The sequence below is a fragment of the Scardinius erythrophthalmus genome (genome assembly GCF_964197995.2).
Source record: "Scardinius erythrophthalmus genome assembly, chromosome: 2".
In the NCBI taxonomy this organism is placed as follows: domain Eukaryota; kingdom Metazoa; phylum Chordata; class Actinopteri; order Cypriniformes; family Leuciscidae; genus Scardinius; species Scardinius erythrophthalmus.
Genome location: NC_138222.1, coordinates 36,218,451 through 36,243,681, shown reverse-complemented (window position 1 = coordinate 36,243,681; position 25,231 = coordinate 36,218,451). Strand labels below are relative to the sequence as shown.

The following is a 25,231-nucleotide window of genomic DNA, read 5'->3' as shown; positions in this document are numbered from 1 at the left end:
ACCCCCCTTTACTAAATGATTGGCCACTCAATATGGAATTCCCAGTGATAATTTCATTTACAAAAATGTTTCATGTTTGCTTTCCCCATTCTTTAATTCTGGCTTGAGGCAACTTGCCTGTAGGCGATCTGATCAGATGTCTGTTGAACTGGTTTATGCTGATGAGTTTGAAGTTTTTTTTGTTTTGTTTTAAAAGAGAATGTTTCACAACAGTAGTGTTATCAATTCTATGATTATTCATTCATTATTTATTTCATGGCACTGGGCACTCAAACCAAAAATTGTCTTTCGAAACACAGATGACTTGTTTGTCCAGTTTCTCTCTGATTTCTAGGAAGTTTGTGATGTGTGAGGAAGATATCTTATCCTATATCTATAAACGGTTCTCTGGAAGTGTGCTGAATGCCATTCTTCTTAAGGAGACATGTTTCTATGACGTAAACCAATGAAAGAAATCTCTTGCAAATACAAATCTAAATTAATGTAATAACTTTTTAAAAATGTATTCACAAGGTAGTACCCCCCCCCCCCCCCCCCCAAAAAAAGTAGTCGATTGCCTAGTTCACGCGCATAGGTTTAGTTACCTATGATCACGCGCGTGAACTCGGCAATCGACTACTTTGGACTTCAACCCGAAAACAGGATGTAAACACAGGTATTTGCGCTGGCTTAAATAACATCATTTTTATACATATCTTTCACATCTACTGCAGTCAGATTCACTCGTGTTCACTCTGAAGGAATCACTCACATTTTCTGTGCACTTGTGCACATAATGACACATCAAGGATGTTAAGAGGCTAAAAGCAGGTTTAGTACTTGCCCCATTGAAGTCAACAGGGTGCAAATTTTAAAAATAGAATAACTCGGTGTAGGCAACACCGATTTTTGTCGTTGTTCTCTGTATTGACAGCACTCCAAATGTACAAAAAAATGAGCTCAATGTTAAAATTGACCGGAGTTCTCCTTTAATACAAAGACAAACCATTTACATCACAGGTTATTACATTCTCATCAAATTATGTCACTTTTAGTTCTCTATAGACTTAAAAAAAAGTCTACATTTTCTACATTTCTGTGGCAAGTGGCAACTCTACAATCAACAGTCTCATCTCTAGCCAGATTTTTTTCTCCAGTGAACATTCTCACAGATATCTCTCTAGTCAGTGAGGAGAAATCATGAGTGATCTCTAGTGACCATAGAAACATGGTTACCATGGGAACTTTCCGTGTCTTTCCCACATATCATTAATACTAAACTAAATATTCAATATTCAAGCTACACCAACACTGTTTTGAGATGAAAATAAATTCAGAGTGCACTGCAGAAGGAAGTCACACACATCCACTTTTTCTCTTGAGATTACAATGATATTACTTTTGTCGGATATACAGAAAGAAGTTAGCTTTATATGGGCAGGTGCCAAAAACACAGTCTCTTCTCAGGTAGCCACTGTAAAAACAAATCTGTGAAATTTACGGTAAAAAACTGGCAGCTGTGGTTGCCAGAAATGTACTGTAAAAAATATGGTGGCAACATATTAGGTTCTACAGATTTAACTTAAATATACAGTAATATACATGTACATGTTAAAATACCAACATATTCTAATATCTGTTTTATACCTTTGTAATGCACTGACAACCACCAAACACAGGTAGTGATAAGAGTCAGTAAGGCTAATGCAGAGTTGTAGTCAGTTATGACCACCACAAACAATCAGCAGCCACATTTTACAGTTCTTCCTGAACTAAAACAACGAGCTTATGATGCGTTCATGCTATGTCATAACCGTAATTATGAGATGGCAACACGTGATTTTCTACCCAGAGCTGTTATGTGCTTTGAGACATGAGGTAATTTAACGCAGTCTCTCATGACGCTTTGCAGACTCTGCTGTGTGCGTTTTGAAGGAGGCGTGGCTTTGGAGACACTCTAAAGGGAGGGTGGGATCTCATGCTTTCAAAGCTCCAAAATTGCCTACCGTACCTTTAATACTAAAACCTATTTTTGTTGTTGTTGCTGTTTTTAAGTTAGGAAATGAAAAAAGTGCAATGTTAGTGTGTCATCTGCAACCCCCCCCCCCCCACACACACACACACGAAACAAATGCTGGATAAGCAAGCATTTTACTCATGCAGGGATTTAACTGCAGCTACGCTCATCACTGATCCCATTGCTGTACATATAGACATGAAAATACCACTGTGGTGAAAGAAAAGGAGAGAATGCACATAAGTGCTACGGTGCTACTTTTTTTTTTGTAGAGAACCGTTCACAGGCTTAGACAGAAATTCCATTTATTTTTGTCATACATTGACTGTCTTTATTTTTCATACCATTTATGGACTAAGAGTGTGTGTGTGTGATAGCCAGAGGGGTTTCTTCAAAGATTTCAGCGCATTTACAATAGCAGTCTCGTTCCCTCTTATAAAGGTACATTTTTCTATTTTTTTCCAGGTTCATTATCCAGATGTGGAGAGAGTTGAGTGGCTAAATAAGGTGAGACAAGTATAATAATTCCCTGTCCTTCATCATAATAATCTGCAATCTGATACTCTCTCTCTCTCTCTCTCTCTCTCTCTCTCTCTCTCTCTCTCTCTCTCTCTCTCTCTCTTGCTCTATTGGTTTTACACTAGTGGTGATATAATCCAGTTCGCTAAGCTCATGTTATATTACACATACATAGCCATAATTTTTCACCCTCTGTGTGTAGCTGTGTAGAACCAGTGGCTTTTTAAAATATTAATTGTACATATACATTCAGTGACTCCCAGTCTTCATAAAACATGCCTGATTTGAATATTTCATTGGCATCTTGCCCAGAGGTGTAATTTATGTACCTGAATAGCCTCATTCTTCTGCAAAGTATGTCTGCAACATTCAAAATCATGCAAATCTATTTACATGAAACACTGCAGAATCACTCATGTTTTTAAACATGACAAAAGTGAGAAGGATAAAAACTCTTATTGTACTGTTTCATACTAATATTACAACCTAAATATTCATACACATGCATTTTGAAACACATAAATGTGATATACATACAAATGTAAAAATATTGTTCTATTCAGTCTCCTTTTTTGTTAGACTATCTACACCTCTAACTTAGTTCAAAGGTTTATAGATGTTATTTCTTTGCTTTCAGACAAGCCATTTGTCTTTCCAGATTTAGTTAATTCTGTTTGTGCCATGGAATCGTTTCCAAATGCTTAGAATATTAACAGTTAGTCAAATTATAACATGTTCTCAGGCCTGTTTAAACAAAACCTGTGTACCTCTGTGTGATCGGCAACCGTGTTGGGGAAAAAATATATACTGTATATTACACACAGTGAAGAATTTGTTTTTAATCAGATGTATTCAGGAGAGTATCAAACAACAGTTAAAGTGCTGTGGTGACTAGTGAGTTTTGAATTGACTTATTTACCCTATTCAAGTCAGTAGCAGTAAGGAATGAAGATGCCTTAAGTACCTCAGTTTTACTCAGTTGCTGAGCAGATACACTCTTTGCCTTTCAGACGGTGAAACAGATGTGGCCTTATGTGTGTCAGTTTGTGGAGAAGCTTTTTAAAGGAACAATCGAGCCAGCCATCAAAGAAGCCAATGCCCACCTCAGTACATTCAGCTTCACCAAGATCGATCTTGGAGATAAGGTACCCTTACGTAACAAAAATATATGGTAATATACTGCAAAATATAATGCGATAGTGTAAAATGCGAAACTGTTAGTGTTTAATGTTCTATTATTTTGGAATTTAAAAGGTTTTCTGGTATGTCTGAGTTTTTGGGGTTACCATTGTGCTATTGTGCTGAAGAGTATAGTCAAGAGAGAGTCAAGAGTCAAGAGGCATTTATTTGTCATTTGCATAGTTAACACTGGGGAAAACTGTGCATTGAAATGCTTGCGACGAAGCTCAGACATATAGTGACAATAACAAGACATAAAAGACATAGACGTACGTAGAGAGCACTGAGATTTTTGAGTGCCTTTAGTGACCATAGGCAGAACAGACATGGACAAAGCATTAAATACAAATAAGTGCAGTAACAGATACAATAAAGGTAGACAGTGTTAAGAATTATAGTATTCATAAGTAGTCCTGAGGTACTAATATGATTATTTGGGTAGAGGGTGATTAAAAAGTCATTGTAGAGTGACGCAGAGCTACATGAAGGAAAATTAAAGTGGCAGTGCAGATGCAATGAATAAACTTAAGAGCAGCACACATTGCGATTGTATTCCTGAGTAGAGCAATGTCCAAAATGTCATTGTAGAGTGTCACAGAGCTACATGAAGGAATATTAAAAAAGTGACAGTGCAAGTACAATAAAGTAAACATAAGAGCAGCATGTATTCCAGTTTTAGATGAAGGATAGTTGGTTGTTAAGCAGTCTGATGGCTTGAAAATAGAAGCTGTTCTTCAGTCTGGTATAGAGCCTGTGGTGAGGTTGACGATTGGCCGAATACCATAAAGACTATTATTACTATATTTTAAAAGTAATGGCTGTGCACTCCTCAGCAGAGTGATAGTCTCTTGGCTAATTACTTTAGTACATGCAGGTATGCTTGTGCTTTTGTTAACTAGCTTGAAAATATGAAACATTTACAATGTAAATAATTTTTAAAAAGAAGAAATATATTACATTATATATAGCCTACATTATATTACATTATATATATTTTACATCTTTATGTGTGTTTATGCTGCATGAGTAAATATATCTGCAATATATTACACATGCAGTACCATATCTGATCACACATCGATATATTGATATATAAATAAGTATATTACTGAATATAAAATTACGTAAATTATGATATATTATTAAATATATTGTCACATATTTTTCAATATATGAAAAGCGGCAATTCCTTATGTATTATTCAATATATTGTAATGTATTAACACAATATATTATTCTGTATATTTTCAAATATACTGTCAAACTATTTAATATATTGATCATTCAAATATGGGATATATATATTCTTTTCATAAGGGTATGCACGCTCACAGAGTTCTCAGGGCTGATGAACATTCATCTCTCACAGAGGCCATCCTATTAGAGAACATGTAAATGTCTGTTCATGATGTTTAATATGACAGCAGTCAAGCTTTGACCCAAGCTTCTTTTTTTTCAGAGCTTTGACCCAATATGACCTACACTTTATACACAAAAACACATCGCATATTCTCTTCTTTTTTTGTGTGGCTCCTTTCCCTCTGAATTAGCCTGTGATTTAACATACCCTGGTATTTAACCCCTCTGTGTGATAGACATGAGGCAGACGTCATGAGTCTGGCTCTAATCCCGGCTGCGTCCGAAAGTTGCAATTAGTGGTCAGTTTGTGTGTAAATGTTTTCCATTTTTGATGTAATTTCTAACAATAAATTACTATTACAGTAATTAAATATTCGCTTAGTTATCACCAAAGCTCGTTCTATTTTGCTGTAGATCATTAAACCGTTATGCTGCCTCAGAATTCGTTTCGTGAGCTACCTTCGTGCGCAAATACTGCCTGCATAGTCACTGCCTGATAAAGCTGCGAGGCAAAAAGTCAGCTGCCTAAGTTTTCGGACGCAGCCACTGTCTCTGCCCCCTCTTCCCAATATTTCCTGTGATGTCACCACTATTAATTATTAATAAAAAAATTATTAAAGGAGAAACCAGTGGATTCAGCCCAGCCCATTCACGCCTAGCATGCGTACACTGCACATGCGTATTATTGAAAGAATTATTATCAATTTGTTCAACTCAACCTCAGTCAAGGAGTTTATAGCCATAAAAATATTTTAGCTGTATATTTTTATACTGTGCAGAATATTCATATATTTGAAGGCACAATGGAAGTACAGAATGGCATGCTGTTGTACTCCATCACAGAAGGTTTTATTATCTCTAACTTTCAAAGACCAATAATTAGATTCCGTCTTCCCATCTTAGGTTAACTGCACATCAGAAGTGTTAACTTTTATCTAACCTGATTTTGTAGATATGTATTGCGTATATTTTTTTATTCATAATTTTTCTACATTTTGTCATGCCTTTAGTCAGGAAAATGGCCAGCTACCCAATCGGAGCTAATCACATTGTGCTGGTGTTTTTGTGTGAACACCTGAGGCCTGATGTATAAACATTGGTTATGCACAAAATGGGCATAAATATGTGCGTATGTAATTTTCCACGCACATATCGGGAATTATAAAAAATAAATTAGGCTTAATATGTGCGCACCGTACGGACACTCTAGACCGTGGACTGAGCGAAGTAATGAAGTAAACAGAATGATTTAAAAACTCAGATTTTTGATTAAATATTGATTAAATATTCCACTCTCATGGAGTTAAGCGCTGAAATTACATGAACTCATACAATGAGGATTGCTTGCTGCATGATAAATCCGCTTTAAATTGTGTTCTAAATAGCAGAACTCATATTTTGAGAAAATAGTTTTGGCCGAATAAGGATCAATGATGCGCACTTGATGCGCTCAGTAATCGAATGGTCCATTCATCCATTTGACTTGGTCTGGTGACACAGTACTGTACAACCTGTGCAGCATGCAGGTGCTGTTGGTGTCGTGTGCAGACAGACAGTAGCCTAATGATGAGCCCTTTCATGGTCTTTCCAATATTCTGGAAAATACCAATGTATTTGAAGGAGTTTGAAGGAAATAGTGAGATATGTACGTTTTATTTTTAAAATGTTTTGTCAGTGAGTCAATTATTTACACTGCAAAAATAAGGCCTATCTGTTTCCATTATAAAATATATAAACATCGTAATGTATATGTTTACCTTGTAGGCAAAATTGCATAAATTTGATGTTTTAAAACAATTAAAAATACTAAGAAAATAACTCTTTTTATACAATTTTATTTATTTATTCTAAAACAAGACAAGGATAGTGAATGATTTTTTGCAATGCATTTGGCATTTATAGCACAAATGGCATTTATAGTCATATTTTCCAAATATCTTGTATCGTTAAACATGGTATCACGTGGATGGGAATATTCATATGCAAATGATATGCAGATGAGGATATGCATAGTAAAACTAGGCGTTGTATGCTCCATATGGTTATTTCGGGGAGGAGACAGGCTGGAGAATGAGATACATGTATGCACAATCTCTTCTGCTGACTATGTTTTAAAAATGGAATTTTGCACAGGTTCTGGCGTACGCATGGTTTTATTAATCTGAAAATTTGACTTTTATGCATACGCACACTTTTAGGATGAAATCTACGGAAAGTTTTATACATGAGGCCCCAGGTTACGGCAGTGGACAGCCTTTCTGCTCTTAAAGGGTCATTTCACCCATTTGAACATTGTTTTTTATTTAAAGTGGGTCATATATGTAGTCGAAATGTAAAATAATTTTTGAATTTGGTGCCTTCGTGACCGAGAAAAGACAAAAAATAACTTCAGAACGCATTTGTATGAAAGACAACAACTCCCACAATGCACCACATTGCACAGCTCCGCAAGCCACTCCCACTAATCCAGAAAGCGCATATCTGCCTATAAGAGAAATCACTCTTCCGTCTACAAGGCTAGCTACTACCAGAGCTTGAAATTAATTTCACATTCACACAAAATGTCTAGTTAGTTGGCGAACTCATATAGTGCATTACTCCTCGTTTGTATTTCTTTCGAAAAGGTGAATTATTGCATGGTACCTGGATGTTCAGTCAGAACATATGCGGTGCGAAACTAGGATAGTTCTCAACACAAACGTCCGTGTCCTCGTCTGATTCAGAGATTTCGTCCAGGAGAAATTGTCATCGTTGAAATTCTTTGCCGCAGACGGACTCTATCTCTGTGTTCGTAGCGGTTCGTAGCTGCATAGTGAGATCACCGGCGCCACCAGTCCGCCCTAACTCGAGCCAGTCCGGGCTCCTCGTCCGCGGCAGGCAGGTCTTCTGCCTCGTAATGCGGCTTGTAAAGGTAGCCACAAACACCTGATTCAAGCATCAGACTTCCGAAATCCTCTTCTTCTATATCATATTGAGCATTCTCCTCCGCTATTGTCATAACTTTACATCTGTCTCCACAGCGCCTGTTAGCTTAGCTTCAAACAAGATGGAGGATATTGCTTTCAGTTTCAGAGAGTAAAGTCCCACCCACTGATCTGTAATAGGTCTGTAGCGTGAGCGCGCCCCACCCTGGGAAAGATGAGAAACTAGTGTCTGTAGTCTTAACAGAAATCCCCCCCTCTAACACTTCCTCCTACAATGACGCAAAATGACGATTTTTGCGTCATTGTAGGAGGAAGTGTAAGAGGTAAATAACAGATTTCTCCCGTCTCAGGGGAAAATGAGAGAGTGTTGCACGACCATTCAATAGTATGACTGGGTTTCTAACAATGCAAAGCTTAATGCAAATGGGTGAAGTGTCCCTTTAAAGCCTTTGTAAGAAGAGACTGTGCTTAAGCAGACCACTGCTATAAGAAACGATACACACTTCACACAACTGTGTAAATATAACTAAGCATTAATTCAAAAGCACCTTCAATCATTTAATTATGAAAATCATGTATTTGGCTTATGCAGCAGTTCACAATGGGATTTGATGCTGTTACACCCTATGAGGGCATGAAACAGGCATGCATGGTGTTGGCTTTTATTCAGCAAGTCAAATTTATTCACAAATTGTTCACATCATTTTTCCGAGGGAATGTATAAATAAGTTAATTGAAAGCCAATACGGTATAATTTCTGATAATAATACATTGATCTATTTAGTCTGAACGATGTTTCATTTAAAAGACTGTATGTTATGTTAAGACCATCTTGCATATTTTATTGAAGACAAGACATGGCTCAACTACTTGCATTAAAAAGCTTCATATTGCATCAGGAGTAGGAAGGTTGACGTAAGAAATTTAAACCTTTTGGAAAAGCTGACCAGCTGTCAGATGGAAATAGTTCATGTTGTCAGGGCTCTGTGGAGGAATGCATACGGTTAAAGAAATGGCAACCCCCCTGACGTGGCATCTGTGCTCATCTCTGTCTCAGCCTCTCAGGATCAACGGGGTCAAAGTTTACTCTGAGAACGTGGACAAACGACAGATCATCATGGACCTTCAGATCAGGTGACATCACTTTGATAAGCCTTTCTGACATCTTCTGATCATCCTGGTTGTGCCATGTTTTTTATTATTTGTCCGTTCTCTTACAGCTATGTTGGAAATACTGAAATCGATGTGGATATCAAAAGGTACTACTGTAGAGCGGGGATCAAAAGTATACAGGTATATTGTTATATTTTCTCATAAAACATTTAAGAGTGAGATTCTCTTCTCTTGTACCGCATAAAGCAGTAGGATTGCATTTTCCACTATTATTTATACACAACGGATATACATCAGCTCTGTTATGGCATCTTCCATTGAGTTTGTCTCCATGACCCAATGGATTATGCTAGCCAAGGCCAGAGAATTAATTTGTTGGATACAGAGAAGCTCTTTCCTATATTGTGATGCAACCACGTGTTTCATGGAAGGAATTCCGTGAACTGAACGGAGCCTATTTTTACAGAAAGGGTGTGTGTATTTATAGGAAGGCGTGTAACCAAATACTGAAATGCCCTTGTACTGTTTGTAATGCAGGATCAGACATATACATGCATGCTCACAAAATGACAGTTTTGTGCATGATTAATGGAGCTATTTCATTCTCTCGCATTAAACACGTAGTAAGGTAATCTCTTTGTGTGACAGCATGCTGTGTTTATGTATGATGTATTTTTTTTTCTCTGTACAAGGTCTAAAATACCTAGAGAGAGATATCTGTTAGCATTCCCATTCATGTCTATGATAGTTCTGAAGTATGAGACCTGGAGGCTACCATCTTTACTTCGTGGACACTCATTGAACACTTTCACACTTCGTGGAAACAATTGAAACAAACAATTGAGATATAATTTAAAAAAATAACAGTCCATTTCATAGTTTTAAGAGCCCTCATGCAGTAAAATAATTAGTCACTGGTAAAAGATGTACAATCATTTTAATGAAAAACTTTAATGTTACAAGGTGTCATGAAATTGTTGGAATACGTGTATTCAAATTGTATACGGCACCTTTCATACGCAATGGTAATTCAAAGTGGTTTACATATGGGTGATTAAAAATAATCATAAACAGTACCCAAGTAATAAAAAATAACATTTAAAATGATTTAAAATTTATTTAAAAATGATTAAAAATAAGCAATAAAAAAAGAGTAGTACAGTAAAACATATAAGAAAAATATTAAATTTCTGTTAATAGTTTTACAGTTCTGACATTTGAGGTTATTGGTTGCTTATTGTCAGTTCTTTTTCACTGATTATTATAAACACCTAGTGAGATTTTCACACTAAAGCCACTAATAAGTCAGAAAAAGCCCTTGTGTGCACTGTGTATATTGTACATTGGCTGATATAACGTCTTCCACTCGTGTTATGATTCCATAAAGACTGGTCGAGGAAGGACATTCCCTTGAGTTATTTGTTCTCAGCAGCTCTTTGGCAATAAATGATTGTTCAAAACACAAGCTCAAAATGATGGTTGTAAAGTTAAATGTCTTGGAGCGCTGTCAAAAGCAAAATAAACAAATGCATCAGCATCGAGATCCTGAAACATTCATCATCAGCCTTAGGCGCCTAGTGGTTAGTTTGACAATGCTGCTCTCCCACTGCAAAAATTATTCTCTTGTTTGTTGATTTCCAGAAAAGTTAATCATTCTTAGAACAAGATAGGTTTACATGAGAAACAATTTTGCATAAACCATTAAGACTTAAAGGGACTATGTGTAGCTTTTTAGGTATTTTATTATCTAAAATCAATATTTTTATTAATAAATATGCCCTCAATGGTGTACAAATACCTATGCCAATGATCAGACTAATCCTCGTAAACGAAGAATTTATTATCTTTATATACATGGGACGGGTAGGTCCACAGAGGCTTCCATGTAGTTCCGCCATCTTGAAAAACTATAATAGCAGAGAGGGACAAAAAGTACTAGGCCAACGCGTTTCCACAACGTGTTTTCGTTCAGAACCAGCGTCACGTGACTGAACCCAGCAGAAGCGGAGGCGCAGAGGCGCTTGACAGTGCCCCGGCAAGTTTAAAAGGATGCACTGCACGGTTATTTATACACCGTTCATTCATACATATGCTGAGTCACAGGATGAGTCCTCGTCGTCGAAAAAGTCCAAAATAGACCGTAAAAGGAAACGTGACCAGATATTACAAAAACAAGGGTTAATGTCGTGATAGCTAATGCAGGAGAAAGCTTTCAAAAGAGACCCTGAAGTTGCCTGCTTTCTTCTCGACAGGTAAGTCAATGTTACGGTCTTAATTACAAGCTTTTTTTTCATTGCTTGGTTGTGTACTTTATTATATAGACAGTCGAACATTTATAGTTAAAAGTTAAACAGGCTCTTTGATGAATATCAGCTATTGAGTAAAGTAACGTTAGAGAAGGCTCTGATGATGATGATATCTAACAATGCACGTACTTCAAAAAATATAACGAGTAAATAGGGCATTACTACTAATTACCATAGTTAATGTTTTTTACAGTCAGTAATTCATACTGTAACATTCTTTTTTTCGTTGTTTCAAGTTTCAGTTTGTTTTAAATAACAAACCTGTTCACCCGAAGAAAAACTCAAAGTGCTATTATAAGACATCCTGACCTGTCATAGCTTTTTGGTACATAACGGCTACCGTAGATGCAACGCGCATTTGAAAAAGTGAGGCGCTGGAGTGCATTATTCATTTGAATGCAAAATACAATTTCACCACTAGATGGGAGAAATTCCTACACACAGTCCCTTTAATGTTTTGTTTACTGAAAAATAAGACAAAAATATTTATTAAGAAAATGATGTCTTGTCATTCCATGTGAGGATTCCTAGGCTGATTGTGATAAAGTAATGAAATTGGGGTGTTCTTTATTAAAGCAGCAATGCTTTTATTAATATTATCTGATGAATTCAAGATATTTCATGTTGCCTTAAGAGAAGTAGGATACACACAAACCTATAGTGAGAATCTTTACCAGTGTCTCTCTCTCTCTCTCTCTCTCTCTCTCTATGTACATGGCCTGATGTATGAATAGCTACATGGAGTTCTGCGCGTGATTCTTGAACCACTTTTGGGGAATATGCCGCTGGTTGGTGCTCTATCCCTGTTCTTCCTCAAGAAACCAGTGAGTTTACAAACTTAAACAATTCTATTCCCTTTTTTGCTATATTTGCTGCCTGTTGTCCTGACTTGTGTTCAACTTGTATTTGAAATAATGTGCGCATTTTTCCAAAACAAAATCTATTTTACCATCACAAGCAAATGAACTTTGTCTTTTGAGTTGCTGTTGTTTGCAGTAATTTAGCTCTAGAAATAATGTTAATTACATTTATGGGCCCTATCTTGCACCCAGCGCAATTGACTTTGTACACCGACGCATGTGCCATTCCTATTTTGCACCCGCGCAAAGCGCGCTTTTCCCTCCACAGAAGCACGTCGCTAAACTAGGGAATGAACTTGCGCTCCCTGGGCGGTTCAGCGCAAAAGAGGAGGCATGTTCCGGCGCAAACGTTCCTTCATGCTATTTTGCAGGTTTAGAAAACAATTGCGCCACTAACCAGGAAAAAATTGTTTAACGTCAGTGGCGCGTTGCGCATGTTATTCATATGCTATTTTAAGGGCGCATGCTTGGCCATAATCAATGTAGCGTGTGCACAACGCGCATACACTTTGATTCTCTCATCTACACAGAAGCAGCAGTTTTCATTTTTGCAAATCATACATTATTACGATAGATAGATAGATAGATAGATAGATAGATAGATAGATAGATAGATAGATAGATAGATAGATAGATAGATAGATAGACAATTTATTATAAAAGCATACATCTAGCTTACACATTTACCCAAATTATGATACGCCTTTTTAACCGAAGTTAATTTGGGTGGGTTTCTCCATCCCCAATCTCCCTGACGAGAGCGTTGATCTGCTCGGCTGTGAACCGCTCCTGGCGCGCGCCTGGCAAATCCGCCGTTACAATAGGAATCCGCTTTAGAACAAGCGCGCCTGCTCTTAAAGGGAATGTGAGATGACGCTCTGATTGGTTTATTTCACGTTACGCCCAAACCACACCTATGAATAATGAAGCTACTTCAGACCAACCCATTTTAGATTTGCGCCGGGCGCAAGAGTCATTTATCCCGCCGGGAAAATAGCAACAGCGCCAAGACCCGCCCACAAAGTTACTTGCTCTTTGCGCTTTGACACTTGCGTTTCAGATCTTTAGCAGATGCCCTCTAATAGCAACCAAGCTTGCCGCACAAGCCCTGAAAAGTGAAGCCAAAACGTCTCGATTGTCCCCCGGTGACTGGTCCTACACTGTAAAAATAAAAGGTGCCTGGAGGAACCTTTTGGGGTTCTTCACTTTGCCACACCGGCGGAACCGTCTGTAGATCCTCTAGGCACCCTTTAAAAAGGGCCGGTTCTCTGAGGAACCACACAGGTTTCCTGAGGAACTCTTATATTAGGCACTGTGTGGAACCACTTTGGGTGCCTCCAGGAACCAAATTTCATTTTTTTTTAAATATTTAATTTCATGTTGTTACTATGGTTACCTTTGACATCTATTATAATAAACAAATTGAACCAAATACAAAATAAGAATTGTTTATTACATATTTGATATTCATTTTTATACATACACTTCCATGCACATGGGGAAAAAAGCTAACTACAGATTAATATCAATGAATACACAAAAAAATAGTATAATACATAAGCAACATGAATAATCAACCATGTATACAATAGATAAACAAGAAAAGACATCTCAACAAAATGCATGGAAACACATATGTTCCACGAAATAAATCAATGTAAATAAAATTACATTTGAACAAATTAAAAATGTCCATCATACTTAACTTTAAAACATTTGTGTTTCAGTCCGATGGTAAGTCTGACATCACTGTTTCCAAGTCCAAAAGCTCTATCAGATGCCAAAAACAAACAACAGTGCTATACACTCATTGTGCTGTAACCTTTATCTCTATACTGAAATCTCAGATTGTTAGTTATTCAGCTATTTTGAATCATAAAATGTTTAAGTCTGGGATGCCGTTAGACTGGAGACTGTAATGTACAATATGGCTTTTGAAAAGCTTAAATGTGTGACTTGAATCAACAGTGTTCATAAATGGTTGTTGAGTATTCTCATGAAACAAGATAGAGGAAGTAGAAGTAGAGGCTTTGACCCAGAAACAGAGTTAAGGTGCAGTAAAATGATCTGTTGTTCTGTGAATGTTCACTGGTGAATTCCAGTCATTAAGAATCCACACGATCAGCAATTTCGTTTGTGGTCAAAAATGTCACTATGGGACCAAGTTGGTGTGAGGTACTTAACGAGTTAGAAAAGTGAAAAGGTACAGCATCGTTTTCCGTTTGTTTTTCCTCTGTTCTGGTGGATGGTCCGGACACTTCAATGATTTTCAGGTCTACAGGAGGATTTTTATTCTTGTTCAAACTTGTATTTCAGCTTACTGAGATCCCTGCAAAGTACAAAATTTACTGTTAGTAATGTTATTAAAGTGATAGTTGTGAAATTGAAATAATTTCCTCAGCCTTGTGACGGTCCAAACCTGTTTGACTTTCTGTCTGTGGAACCCAAAAGCAGATCTCAGGCATAATGCAGCCCCAGTCACCATTCACTTTCACTGCATGAAACACAAGAAGAAAACAAATGTGTAAATCATTCATGAAACCATTCTTATGCACACTTGTCTAGTTCAATTCAATGCAACAATTTATGTAAAAATGGTTAAGCTCCAAAAATGTCCCAGAAAAGATCCTAAAAATAATCAATGAGTTCACAACTCATGTGTTATGGGTTGTGTTGCAAGTCTTCTGAAGCCTAATAGCTTTTTCCTTTTTTTTATTTTTTTTTTGTTGAAAAAGACTAAACTTGAAGTTATAATTCAGAGTTAAAATGTCTATAGCGTTTTTTGTGAATCAAACCTGTGATATTATTTTTCTGAGTAACATGAATGAGATTTGAGATCATGAGAAAAGATTTTCAGAGAGTAACTGATTAAAAAACACAAGTACACAGTCAAACAATACAATTGCACACAGAGAAAGTTCATAGTAATAAAGTACAGCATGTGGTGCAGGTAACTTACTGTAATTCAATGTTGCCACTGAAATGTTCAGATTATTTTAGAAATGTAATGGTTGTTCTGGGGAAACAAAAGAACAAAGCTGATTATTCACAACATAATATTTATTGACCAGTAAATGGCTTTAAAATGGTATTTGAGAGAATGAGGGCACCTGTAGTAAGTAAAGTTAACATTAGGCTAAACAAAAACAGAGCAAACTATAACCTGTTTTTGTTATTCATAACAAACGCCAAGAATCAGAGAATTTTCTAAATTAGTTAGGCTATATCAGCAATTTGAAGACACAGTTGTACAAAATATGTTGAATTGAATGACTAAATCAATCTAAGACAATAAGTCAATCATTTCCATTTGTTCATTAGATCAACGTAAGTTAGTTAGCATCGCGGCTAAAACCAGATACTGTGCAATAAACGAGTGGTAAACACTGTAAAAACGTAGTAATGTATAATAAATTTAGTTTATATATATGTGTGTTTAAATATATAGTGAGTAGACTGTATATTTATTTGGCGAGTTTACAAACCTTGTAATGGAGAGCCGAACAAACGGCGGAAGCTTTGATGAGAGGAGCCGTTACTTTCCTGATGACGATCAGCTGAGCTTTGTTGCGCGCGAGCAGCGCAAGCATATCTGAAGCGACGACAGCAGAGGAATAGGCTAGCAGCAGTTTCGTGACAGAATAAAACTTCTCTCCTCCTGCTTCTCCTATATAATATTATTATTATTTAGTGTTGTTGTTTAAGGTTTAAATGACTTAATAAAATAGGCCTATACTAAATATATGTAAGCTACCCAAGTGAAAAAGACTAGGTTACTGTTAAATGTATTAAAAATGCATTAAAGTATATTTGTATTGTAGGTCTACTAAAAACACACTCAAGTACATTTTTAATACATTTAATAGTACGTCTTTTTCACCTGGGTATGTATACTGAATCAAACTTAAGTAGCCTATAATAATTATAATAATAGGATAATAATAATAATAATAATAGAATAATAATCTAATTCTGGCCTCACTGAACCATTGGGTTCCTCCAGATGCTGGCTTTAACATAAGAGATCTTCCAGGAACCACTTAAATGTTAAAAGATCTTCCAATAACCCTTTTATCGCATTCAAGTTCCTCTATTTTCCCCCAAAGCACTTCAGGGTCTCATGGTAATGAAAAGGTGACTCCAGAACCTCTGAAGTAAATACAAAGTGCTTAAAGGATCCCATAAGTTCCAGCAAGAACCTCAAAGATTGTCAATGCTCCTCCAGTAACCCTACTATAGGAAAAAGAGCTTTGAGGCACCAAAATTACATTTTGAAGTTCCTTGAGTATCCAACAGGATACTTGAGGCTCGTTTAGTTTTTACAGTGTAGTATAGGTCATAAACCCCGTCTCCCCGTGTTATTCAACAGGACTTGAGACCAACTAGACAATTTAATTACACTTCAAATATCTTTTTTCCGAAGGTAGTTTCTGTCATTTACTGTAGTTTTTATAACGCTGATGTAAATTCAAGTGTTTGTTTTTAAAATAAGTTTGTTTTTAGTTAGTTATTTGATGCTATAAAAACGGTGATGTGACGTCATGATTGACAGCTGTGATTGACAGGTTCTCTGAGCGAAGTAGTCACTGCTCACTTAAAAATGTTGGGTTAAAAATAACCCAACGAATAACTCAACTGTGGATTGGTATAGCACCTTCCCAACTGTGGGTTATTTTAACCCAATGCATTGGGTTAAACTCCAGTTGGGTTAAAATAACCCAACAGTTGAGTTAAATATTTATTTTTATTTATGACCTTATTTTAATAAATAAAATACACATTGTTTTCAAATACAGATTGTTTATTTGTATAAACAATACATATGTTTCAACAAATATATTTTTCAATTTAATGTAAATTGTGTACATAAATTCAAAAGTGTACATACAACACAAATAAATTCAAAACCTATGCAAATATTTACAAACAGAACACATTCAAAACCTACACAAAAATGCACATAGCATACATACAATTGTACAGCATACAGCACACAAAAATTCAAAATGAACACTAAATTTAGAACTACACATTAATAACCTACATTTAATTCAATAACCTATACAAATATGGACAGAATACACAAATTAATAACAATAAATCCTAATCACCACTTTATTAAAAGGTCTTCACTGTACACTGAATGCATTGATGTGTTAGTGTAAACATACCTTGAGTAATACAACTACAAATACATATGTTGACTACTGGACCTAATGATGATGATGATCAAAGTTCTTAATGAGGCAGGAACTCCTCCAGATATATTGAAGTTTGCATGCTACAAAAACTCCCAAAATGGGTGCAGAGGTCTTGAAATAGTTTATGTCATAGATGTAAAACATTTTTGAAACACATCAAGTCATGTGGATCCGGGCTTGTCTCATTGTTTCTCACTTGTCTCCAACCTTAAAAGAATAAATAATGTTCAGTTGAGCATGCACTGTGACAACATCAACAGTGTTAAATTATGAAAAAGTTACATTAAAGCAGTGCTGTATTGAATTAAATTATGGTCACTCTAATTAGTCATTACACCTGCTGTTAAATGGTTAGTTCACCCAAAAATGTAAAGTCAGTTAATTACTCGCCCTCATGTCTTAGTCATGTCAAGATCTTTTTGATGAGTGAGAGATTTCTGTCCCTCCATTGACAGCTACACAACTATCACTTTTAATCCCCAGAAAGGTAGCAAACACATCATAAAGGTAATACATGTTACTCCAGTGGTTCAACCTCAATTTTATGAAGTGACATGAGTATATTCTATCCCTTAACCATAATTTATCACTTTATTTACAACATATTAAACTCAAACGCATGTTCACGAGAGCACCTCGACATTAACATGTTGTGTTAATGCGAGAGCAGACGACAAGAGCGTGAATGCAACAATTATGTATTTTTGCACAAAGCACTTGCGTTGGTTCATAAAATTGAGGTTAGACCACTGGAGTCACAGGGATTACTTTAATGATGTCTTTACTACCTTTCTGGGGCTTGAAAGTGGTAGTTGTGTAGACTGTCAATGGAGGGACAGAAATCTCTCAGATTTCATCTAAAAGATCTTCTTTTGTGTTCTGAAGATGAGCGAAAGTCTTACAGGTTTGGAATGACATGAGGGTGAGTAATCATGACAGAATTTTCTTTTTTTGGAAGAACATGAACTGAAGAGCAGTGTAATTTATCAAAATTGATTTGATAGTGTTGCTTTTACTTACAGGTCAAATGTCATTTAAGCTGCGCTTCATTTCAGCATATGTTGGACACACCATTTTTCCATTTGTGAGGTATGGCGATGATGGAAGGATGTCAGGCCATTTCTCCGGGATCATCTTTGAAAGACAAGAAAAAAAACAGTTTTCAACTATACCACACGTGTGTGAACCTAATTTCATATGCAGACACAGCGACACAGCCAAAACAATTTTCCAAAATAAGACACCCCTTCCCTATAGAGGGTATGCACTGACGTCACTTTCCCGCCGAAGAGCTGCTGCATGACTGGATTAAATAGGGGAAACTGCGAAAACGTGAGTAAAACAAACGCTTATCAGTTAAACTAAAGGTTGGACTCGACATAATGTTCCTTACAACTTAACAAAGATCCAGTGATCTGTGGATATTGACATGCAGCCAGGAATCATGTTTCCTGATATTTATATGAGCCTGATTTCAACACCCGGAAAAAAAAAAAAAAACTAATTTGCCTGTGAACGCTTTATATAACAACAATATAAGTCCGGGTGATCACTTCTATCAATGTTATACTGTATATATCATATCGTCCAGCCCTAAAACTTTTGTAGTTTTTTGTCAATGTTTATTTAAAAACATCCAATTATGCGCTCCATTTGTTTCTCTGTACTGTAGTGATGGGTCGGTCATGAATGATTCGTTTTTTATAATTATTTTGAACGAATCTTTAATATGACTCGGGACTACCGAGTCTGTACTGGAAACAGAAATGATTAGTTCATCTCTTGAGTCTTCGGGTTCGGGTCCGAGTCTTTTGTTCTTCCTGTCAGTCCCATAGAGGCTAATGCTGTCAGTAGCGGAAAGAGAAATGATTAGTTCATCTCTCGAGACTTCGGGTCTGATTCTTCTGAGTCTTTCATTCTTTTGTCACATGACAGCGTCACATAAACTAATCAATTCTGTATCCGGTACCGATTGCATAGCTCAGCTTATGTAGCTGTCACGTGTTGAAAGAAATGACTCGAACCCGAAGTCGATAGACTCGAACTAATCTAATTCTGTATCTGGCATTACAGACTGCAAAGCTCAGTTTATGAGGATGTCACGGGATGAACGAACGGCTTAGATTGGGTAAACTAACAGACTGCATAGCCTGAAGACCCAGATAAATAAATAAATCGTTTCTGTTTCTCATAATTTGGCCTCTTCCTTGCATTGCAATTTTTTTCTTATTCTAAATGTGATCAACATTTGATGTGTTTGGGGAATTTGGCTATTGACATGTAACATTTAAATACATTCTGCTGAAATTAATGAAATGACTTGAAAAAATATTTATTCATTTTTATGAACGAGATTAAAAGATCCGAGTTAGTAAAATGATCAGAACTTCCCACCACTGTCACGTGCATACATATTAAACTCACCATTCCAAGAAAACTGTGAAGTCTGGGATATTCTCTAATGATTTCTTCGATAGTTTTTGTTCCAGAAGATCAATTCCACGCGCTGCAGTTTGTTGAGGTGGTGTGTGTCTCATGAACTCCTCGACTTGGCTGTGAGGACTTCTTGCTTTCTTTTGCCACTGCAACAGCTCAGACTATATTGAAATTAAAAAATACTGTATTGAAATTACGGAACACAGCTGAAAAAAAAAACATAAGTAATTATCTGTACCTGGATCTGTAGTAGCCCCAGCACTGCACATTTGGTATCTCTAATCATTATTCAACTTACCAACTTGTTAGTAGAGGGACTCCAAGACCGGTGCCAGATAAGGAAGACATCCAAAATGTGTACTACTGTACACTGTGCAGGACCAGAGTTGAGAACCATTGTCATCCAGCAGCATAATACTTTCATTTACTCCTTTCTGTGTTAGAATGAAGCAGAAAAAAAAAAAATATTTTCAGAAAAGTAAACTAGTCCTTAAAAACTTGTTACTACAGTAAATCAAGGTAATCTGTGTATTGGAAAACATCAACTTTCTTTAACTAATCATGAACTAATCGTTTATTTGTTGCACAATGTTTCCCATTTCAATGTTGTTGAGAATATCTGCACTTTTTCACCTTTCTTTCATCTCGGAGATTTCAGCGAATTCAAACGCTTCTCTCACTGCACCTTACAGCGCTGTTGTGGTGTCGTGTGACCGATGTCTGAGCTCGCGTCGCGGGGCCGAGCTGATAAATGGTCCGTGCACTACGGTTCAAATGAGTAGAGCTCTTTCGTTCCGCATTTAGTGACAATTGTAGTCGCACCTGTACGAAACAAGTACGTTACCAGTCTGGAGCACTGCTTCAGCTGTGACAGCTTTAAGTCCCTTTCAGACATTTGCTATCACGAATAGTAGCCTACCGTAAAACAGGCGTAATGCTAGATAGCCTACGTTAGTGATTTCAGACTAAGGCCCACTTAGTTTATTGTAGTAGGTAACTGGTAGTAAATGGTTTCGCTAGTATAATGTTATAATTAATTACTTTATTACTCCTAGCGACCTAACGGCGATAGCTAGGATTAATTTCCAATCGATCTCACTTCCCGGAGATCATTAAAACGGTCTAAAGGGAACTTTCGTTTTTAAAAAATATAAAATTCAAATTTTGAATAATTATATTCAACGTCTCAGTACACAATACTTAATGTTATATATACATAAAAACGATATGACTTACCTTTCATAATCAGGATGCAGCAGCAGCTCCTGCGTTGACTGTCACTGGACCGTTAAAATTTGAACCGTCGCTGCAGAAACCGTAGGCTATTTAACCCAACCGTAGGGTTATTTCTAGAAATTACCCAACGATTTTAAAAATGACCCAATATTTTTGGAAAATAACCCAACATATTGACCCAATATGTGTAACCCAACGGTTGGGTTACACAAATAACCCAACGTTTTTTACTGTGTGAAGTACCAACAGACTTTTTTTCGGGATCTTCGGAGGCCTGAGGAGATTGGAGCTTCAAATTTAATATCTAAATTTCTATAATTAATTATTTCACACCGAGAGTGAGGGCGGGGCCTTGATTTCGCAGCTTTACTTCCTGCTCACTACTGCGCAGGTCTGGTCCCGAAATCGCTACTGCACAGACTCAAACCCCAAGATGTCAGCGCCATATTGGGACACTGGCGGCTTCACTTCTCACCAATGGAAGAGAGCGAAGAGGCGTCGTCCATATTTTTTACAGTCTATGATTACTTACAGTAACGTGCATGCGTGATCCAACCCAATTTTTTGTGATTTTGTTTGCAAGCTCAAAGGTGATACTCCAGGTTTCTACTGTACATACAAAGTCATGGGTGAGTGTTAGGCCTAGAAAGGAAGCATCTCAAGGAAGGATGGTTAAAGGGATGGTTCGGAGTAAAATCAACCTAGGGTCCTTTGCACCATGACCTCGAGCCAAACCCCCCCCCCAGAAGCTTTTTTTCCCTTGGTCAAACATTATTAAAATTAGAGCTTATTTAGAGATATCAGCCGAATGGCTTAGTGCAGGCGTTAATGGATCCAAGGATGTATCTCGTAAATTACCCCACTAATAATGCCCGGAATGGTACCAAACTTCTACAGTAATACAAATAGGTTCTCTACTCATAAAATGAGGCATTGGGAAGTTTGTAAGTACAACAGGAGTTTATTTAAATAACACTTGCCTGATGGCTTATGCTACCGCTAACCTGGACGAAGTTCCTAAAGACATTTTCTCTTGCAGAGCTGCATGATTGAGACTATTTAAACTTTGGTTTTCTAACCAGCATTGGTTTTCTAACCAGCATAAAATGATCTTAACAGCTCTACCACGTGCGTAGCAGTGGCAGACAGTCAGCGACAGAGTCAGCACTGACCCAGATTCTACTGTCTGTCAGTACCAGATTAGTAGCAGTGCTAATTTCACAGCAGGTCATCATAGCTCAGCCTGATTCTAGCTCAAATTCTGCTGCTGTTTTTGACTGAAGGCTTAAGGCAGGTGTAGGAAAACTAAATGGGTGTTGAGTGCTGTGTGAAGTGTCCTGTGGTCTGACTGTAGTTTTTGATGCACTGCAGAGGTGGCTTCTCTTCAGATATTCCTCTGCAGTGTGGGTGACACTGAAACATCTTGCATCTGTCCCCATTTTAATGGATGGCGTCTATTTCTTTACTTATTTTCCTTCCTTCTTCCTTCCTTCCTATTTTTTATGCTGACACAGGGACACAGATTGTTCTCATCACAGTAACTAATAGTAGATACATACTGTAGTGTTATTATTTATGGGCTGGCATCACAGTGGGGCTTGACATCCATGGTGATATTAAATTACTGCCCCAGGGATGTTCAGATGTTTGTTTGTTTGTTTGTTTTTTGTCTTTTTGTGCTATTTGTCCTTGTTTTTCTTCTCTGAACAGATATACCTGTATTTTCTCTACGTTAGCAGTGTGATCTGTTTAAGTTATCTATGCTTCTCTCTCTCTCTCTCTCTCTCTCTCTCTCTCTCTCTCTCTCTCTCTCTCTCTCTCTCTCTCTCTCTCTCTCTCTCTCTCTCTCTCTCTCTCTCTCTCTCTCTCTCTCTCTCTCTCTCTCTCTCTCTCTCTCTCTCTCCCCCATTCAGCTGCTGGACATAAACTGGACAGGCCTCACAAACATATTGGACATCCCAGGGCTTAAGTAAGTTAAAATTTTCCTCCTACAATGGATTATATTATATAATATATTATCTTATATAACCTGTTTTTTATTATTTATTATTTTCATGTTGGTCAGGCTTCTGGTTCTGTTTTGTTTGGATTTATTGGCCTCTTATAAAACGAAGAGTCTAGACCTCTTGTTTATTTCTTCTTCATTTAGTTGTACTTTGTTGTTGGCCTATACCCCATTTATTGTAGATAATTGAAAGAACCTTTGTAGAGCATTATTAGTACATAATCAGTGTAAGATATCCTTATTTCTCTCTAATGTATGTTGATTTTAATTAAATATAAGATTTTATGCATATTATATTTGGACTGTATCACTATTGACTACTGTCAAGTTTACATTTTTGGCCACTTCTCCGAAACGACTTATACTACCAGTCTGAGATACTTGACTGAATTCATGTTTCACACATTAAGGGTTATGCTTAAATGTATGAAATGTGTTTAAATTATTATATTAGTTGATTAGTTTAAAACCTTTTTACCTTTTAATAACTGGATAACATGGAAAGTCTGCTTCAAATTGTACAGAGAGTGCATTTTCCTAACCTCAGTAAAACTGTTCTCAAGCTACCTCGATAATTATTTATATATTGAATAATGTTTACTCTATTGCCCTGCAAAACATACACAGTTAAATTACAATAATTACATTTATGCATTATACACGTAGATTCAGAGTACACGTTTTTCCAGTTTGTGTTCCCTATGAATTATTTAGACACAAAAAAACAAATGTTTTCAAATTGCCTCTAAATGTCCACTGTAATGCCAGATTAGAAAGATCCTCCTTAATGTGTTGGTGTAACATACTGTCTGCAGTAAAAAATTGGAGCAGATCCATGAGTGTTGTACCTCAGGATGTGCTGATCATGCACACACACACACACACACACACACACACACACACACACACACACACACACACACACACACACACACACACACACACACACACACACACAGAGACGGGTGAGTGATTACACAGCTCTAGCACAGACTTATTTTGCTGATTGTTTTGTGTATCATGTTTTTGGAAAACTGAATAAATGCACTAGTTGAGGTTGTTTGGTAGGTTGATCTTCTAATGATCCTTATTGCAAGGAAATAAGCAACATTAGGCTGTGGTCATTAGCACTGCAGCATTGAGAGTCCTTGTTCTTAGGCTATTAAAGTTTATTGGTGCTGCTTTGGATCTTCACTGCACAAAGGAAGTACTGCTCCCATGTCAGCCATGCTCCTTGCATCATATAGCTAATGTAAGACTGAAGAAAAGCACACTGAGCTGAGATCTGTCAGTCCAGGCAACCATAATACCCTAATGCAGTGTAATTCTGTGCTGTATATCTGTAGTGTCATACTGTTTAGGACTGTTGAGTGATTGTTGTAGTCTCAGAGAGTGCTATGCTTGCATTATGAAGATGTTTTGGGAACTGCATCTGCTTGGCAAGCAAATCAATATGAGAGTTATGATCATCATTCTTGCTTTCATTCTTTTATGGTGTTTATTATTTCTGTTCAGCGTGTTGTGTTACCCGGTGGATTTTGTGTTCTTTTATTACAGAGTAAGTAATTCACAATGAATCTGTGTTTTACCATAGTACTCTAAAATTCGAGAGATTAAATGTCAAGTATTGCTGACAAGAGATATGAGGAAGTAATTTGGACAGAAATGGGGTGTAACAGATTGGAGGGGAATGTAACAGGGGAACAGGTGTAATGAATTACACAAAATAGGTTTTGGTAAATGTAGAGAAAGTATTTGATGAGTGAGATAAGTTAAAGTGCATATAAAGGTTTTAATCAGGTAAAAGAGGAGAGATTTGTTTAAAACTAATTGCTTTAATTTTACTTTCCATAGGGGTCTTACAAAGATTAAGTATTTTATCTTCTTGAAATTTACTTTTGCCTTGCACTTCCCCCATACAAAGCTTTTAATGGATTTGTCTAATCGCCATGGGGTTTAGGGACACCTTTAAGAAGGCTTTTATTTACTTGGACATAATCGAAAGTAGTTACTTAAGCTTAACTGCTTAAGTTTGATTGCAACTCGCATCTGCATCATTATGGGTCTGTATTCTTTGTTTGTTTTGTTGTTGAGTGT

The 25,231-nt window shown here is 36.8% G+C and overlaps 1 protein-coding gene across 2 annotated transcripts in view; it reads left to right on the top strand.

The window, feature by feature from the left end:
- Window positions 1-25,231, top strand: part of esyt2b (extended synaptotagmin-like protein 2b) — a 48,141-nt gene that overhangs the window by 2,192 nt on the left and 20,718 nt on the right. For both annotated transcript variants that reach the window (XM_081355097.1, XM_081355096.1), the window contains exons 2-7: window positions 2,462-2,503; window positions 3,526-3,660; window positions 9,035-9,111; window positions 9,198-9,270; window positions 12,131-12,220; window positions 23,043-23,098. In XM_081355097.1, the coding sequence (XP_081211223.1) occupies window positions 2,462-2,503; window positions 3,526-3,660; window positions 9,035-9,111; window positions 9,198-9,270; window positions 12,131-12,220; window positions 23,043-23,098 (473 nt within the window). The remainder of the gene's footprint in view (window positions 1-2,461; window positions 2,504-3,525; window positions 3,661-9,034; window positions 9,112-9,197; window positions 9,271-12,130; window positions 12,221-23,042; window positions 23,099-25,231) is intronic.